Source organism: Parus major, chromosome 2 (assembly GCF_001522545.3).
Source record: "Parus major isolate Abel chromosome 2, Parus_major1.1, whole genome shotgun sequence".
Classification (NCBI taxonomy): domain Eukaryota; kingdom Metazoa; phylum Chordata; class Aves; order Passeriformes; family Paridae; genus Parus; species Parus major.
Genome location: NC_031769.1, coordinates 177,256 through 180,687, shown reverse-complemented (window position 1 = coordinate 180,687; position 3,432 = coordinate 177,256). Strand labels below are relative to the sequence as shown.

Below are 3,432 nucleotides of genomic sequence, written 5' to 3'. Positions count from 1 at the left end.
CCTCCTCAGGGTGTGTGACCCTGCTGGGCATTCCCAAGGGCTGGCACTGCCCATGTCCATCCTTCCTCTTGGAACCTGAGAGCAGGGATCACTCCTGTTTGTGAGGATGAGAGCAGAGCACAGCTTTCCTGGTTCTGACCTGTCCCCTCTCCCAGGGGAACACAAACTGTGCCAGGTCTGCCTGCAGCAGTGGCACATCTGTGCTCAGGGAGGGGACATTCCCTCCCTGAGGGACCTGTGGGCACGGCACCACCCCAGGGAGCTGGGAATTGTGCTGGAAGGGGCCTTAAGAGTCATCTCATCCCACCCCTGCCATGGCAGGGACACCTCCCACCATCCCAGGGGCTCCAGCCCCAATGTCCAGCCTGGCCTTGGGCCCTGCCAGGGATCCAGGGGCAGCCAGGGCTGCTCTGGGTGTCCCCAGCTCAGGATCCAGCATCAGCCCTGGGTCAGAACAGCGGGGTTTGTCCTTGCCATTCCCCGTGCAGCTGTTACAGCTGTTCCAGCTGTGATTTGGAGCAGGGCTGAGCTGGGGGCTGTGTCAGACCCCGCAGGATTTACAGGATTTGCAGGATCCCATCACCCCGGTTGTCCCCGCAGGTGGAGGGCGGCTCGGAGCCGAACGGAGCGGGGCCGGGCCCGGGTGTGCTGCCCCAGAACGGAGTGGGGCCGGGCCCCAGCGACCAAAGGGAACCTCAGAGCCTCGACAGCCGCATCCAAGAAACAAGTGAGTGCCGGGGGGAGGGAGCCCGGCAGGCACCGCAGCCCCGACCGCCGCTAGCGGCGGCTGCAGGGCTGTCGTGCCTTTCTTTTAATTCAGAAAATTGCCTTTTATCTTCCAGGCATCTAATGATGACATTATGGTATCGTCTTCCATTCCCCTCCTGCCCCTTGTCTCGTCCTCTCCCCGCGCCCCTGTCCCCTGCCCCTGTGTCGCTGCAGATTGAGTCTCACCAGCTGATCCGTGCGAAGGCCGAGGCTCGAACGGACCACGGAGCTGAAATCGTCTCCAAACCCCCCACCCCTTCCAGCAGCACCTGCCCCCGGCGTAGCACCAGCTCCAGCCTGGGCTCCGTGGCCTCCCCGGCACCGCCAGCAAGGCTTGTGACCCCCGCGCCCCCGGGGACCCAGCTTGGCTCTCTTAACCCGGCTCTGCCTTTAGGTGGGAAGGGGACGATGTGGGGTGTTCGGGCCGGGGGTCCCGGGGGCTCCCCTCCCTCTCTCGGTGCCCCCGGGCAGGGCAGAGCCCCGCGGGTGAGGCTGAGGCCGGGCCGAGTTAACAGGGATAAGCTGCGATCTTTCTTTCTGGCTCTTTTTTTAACCCCTTCCCTCCTCGCCGCTTCAGTTTCTGCCGCCTGTGGGATGCTGATGAATCCCCTCCACACTCGTTAGGCTGTTTTAACTGTTGACTTGAACCTTTTATTCTTTGTGACGAAGTGTTGATGATGATTTATCGTGTTCGAACCCGTGCTAAGTTTCCTTTTCTCTTTCCTTCTTTTCCGACCCGTAGGAGAGTAGGGACATTTAACCGCTGCTGCCGTGCCGGCTTCTGACTGACATATCCAGCCCTTGTCACTTCTTTGTTGTTGTTTGGGGTTTTGTTTCTGCTTTTTTTTTTAACGTTTTAAAACGATGGAGCGAGTTCATGGGATTAAGCCATGTCTGGAACGAAAGGCACAGGAATGTGTAAAGGGCAAACTTGCTGTGAGAGCTCAGGTGGAGCCTGTGTTGACCTCGAGATGTGGTAATTGATGCTCGAGATGAGTTAATTGATGCTCGAGATGAGTTAATTGATGCTCGAGATGTGCTAATTGATGCTCGGGAGCCCGGGGTGCCTTCTGCAAAGGTGGTTTATTTATTAACGGCAGGGCCGGGCTCTGGCATCTCTCCGGTTTTTCAGGGTTTTTCCAGGGCCTGGAAAGGGAGCAGGAGGCTCGGGCCGGGAGTTCCGAGGCTGCAGCAGGTCCGTGGGGTGTGTGGGGTGTGTGGGGTGTGCGCTGCTGGGGTGACAGCCGGGATGAGCAGGGCAGGAGGCAGCGGGAGCTCATCCCAGAGGGACCCCGGAGCCCTCGGAGGGGCAGCAGGGCAGGCTCGGTGCCAGGGAGGTGCAGCTCTGATGAGGAAGGAGATTTAACCTCTCTTGGAGCTCCTCGTTTCAAATGACACTAAAGAAAACGAAGTGTAAATAAATTAAAGGAAAACAAAACAAAAAGTGTTCTTGGGTGGTCAAAGTAATCTAAAGCAAAATAAAAAAAGCAAACAGAATAACAAAACACTGGGATCAAAGAGAACTGAACCAGGCGTGTGCTAAGGGGGGCTGCTCCAGGAGGGGACAGAGGGAAGCCTGCAGCTTCTCGTGCTTGTGGGAGTATTTCTTTGGGAAGCCGACAATGACACGATAACCCGGAATCTGTATTTACACACAAAGATTCTTATTGCACTTGTATTTTTTATATTAAAGTTTGCATGGTTTCTAATAAAATGGCATTAAAATGTACTAGTTTGAATCAAAGTCGTCTGGTAGTTTCATAAGTGCTTTTTCATCCGAATACAAATTTAAAGGAGCGATGCAGATTTGCACCTGAAAGGGGCGGTTATATATACCCAGAGACCTCCTGATGCTTCCCTTCCTCCTCCTCTTCCTCCTCTTCCTCTCCCCTCCTCTCCACATCCCTGTGATCCCAGCTGGGGATCCGTGTCCCCCGTGTGTGTCCGTGTGTGTCCCCCGGCGCTGGAGCTCCGCGCTGGTTCCCGTGTCCCGGTATATATCACTGCCCTCCGTGACGCTTCCTTCTTTCTTTACTGCTAAATTCTACACGCCAGCTTCAGCTCGGCAGCCTTGGCTTTGTTTGGTTGATTTTTCTTTTGTTTTTTCCAACGTTTGAATTGAGGGAAAAATTGAAGGAGAGGAGAGGAGAGGAGCAGGGTGAGCCCCTGGGCAGGACGGTGGTTCCCGGCTGTGAGCAGCCAGGGTGGCCTCGGCACGGGCTGGAGCTCCAGGATCTCAGGACAGGGAGCAGAGCTGGTGCCGATGGGCAGAGCCAGAGATGGCCAGGGGCAGCCAAAGAGGAGGTGGAGGCCGAGATGTTGCGTTCCTCTTGCTGCTCCTCCTGGGGCACCCCGGACCTGTGGTGGCCTGGGATGCCCCAGGATGAGATTCCCTGGGGATGAGATTCCCTGGGGATGAGATTCCCTGGGTGTCCTGGGATGAGATTCCCCGGGATGAGATTCCCGGGGTGTCCCAGGATGAGATTCCCCGGGATGAGATTCCCGGGGTGTCCCAGGATGAGATTCCCCGGGATGAGATTCCCTGGGATGAGATTCCCGGGGTGTCCTGGGATGAGATTCCCCAGGATGAAATTCCCTTGGATGAGATTTCCTAGGATGAAATTCCCTTGGATGAGATTTCCCAGGATGAAATTCCCTTGGATG

At 56.6% G+C, this 3,432-nt stretch overlaps 1 protein-coding gene across 7 annotated transcripts in view; it reads left to right on the top strand.

The window, feature by feature from the left end:
* LOC107200260 (microtubule-associated protein 4-like) overlaps nucleotides 1-2,512 on the top strand; it is a 45,879-nt gene extending 43,367 nt beyond the window's left edge. For 6 of the 7 annotated variants that reach the window (XM_015618499.3, XM_015618500.3, XM_015618498.3 and 3 more), the window contains 2 exons: nucleotides 601-727; nucleotides 843-936. In XM_015618499.3, coding sequence (XP_015473985.1) covers nucleotides 601-727; nucleotides 843-850 — 135 coding nt within the window. In that variant the 3' untranslated portion in view covers nucleotides 851-936. The other variant, XM_015618495.3, reaches the window with a different exon arrangement.
* Nucleotides 2,513-3,432: the final 920 nt, after the last annotated feature.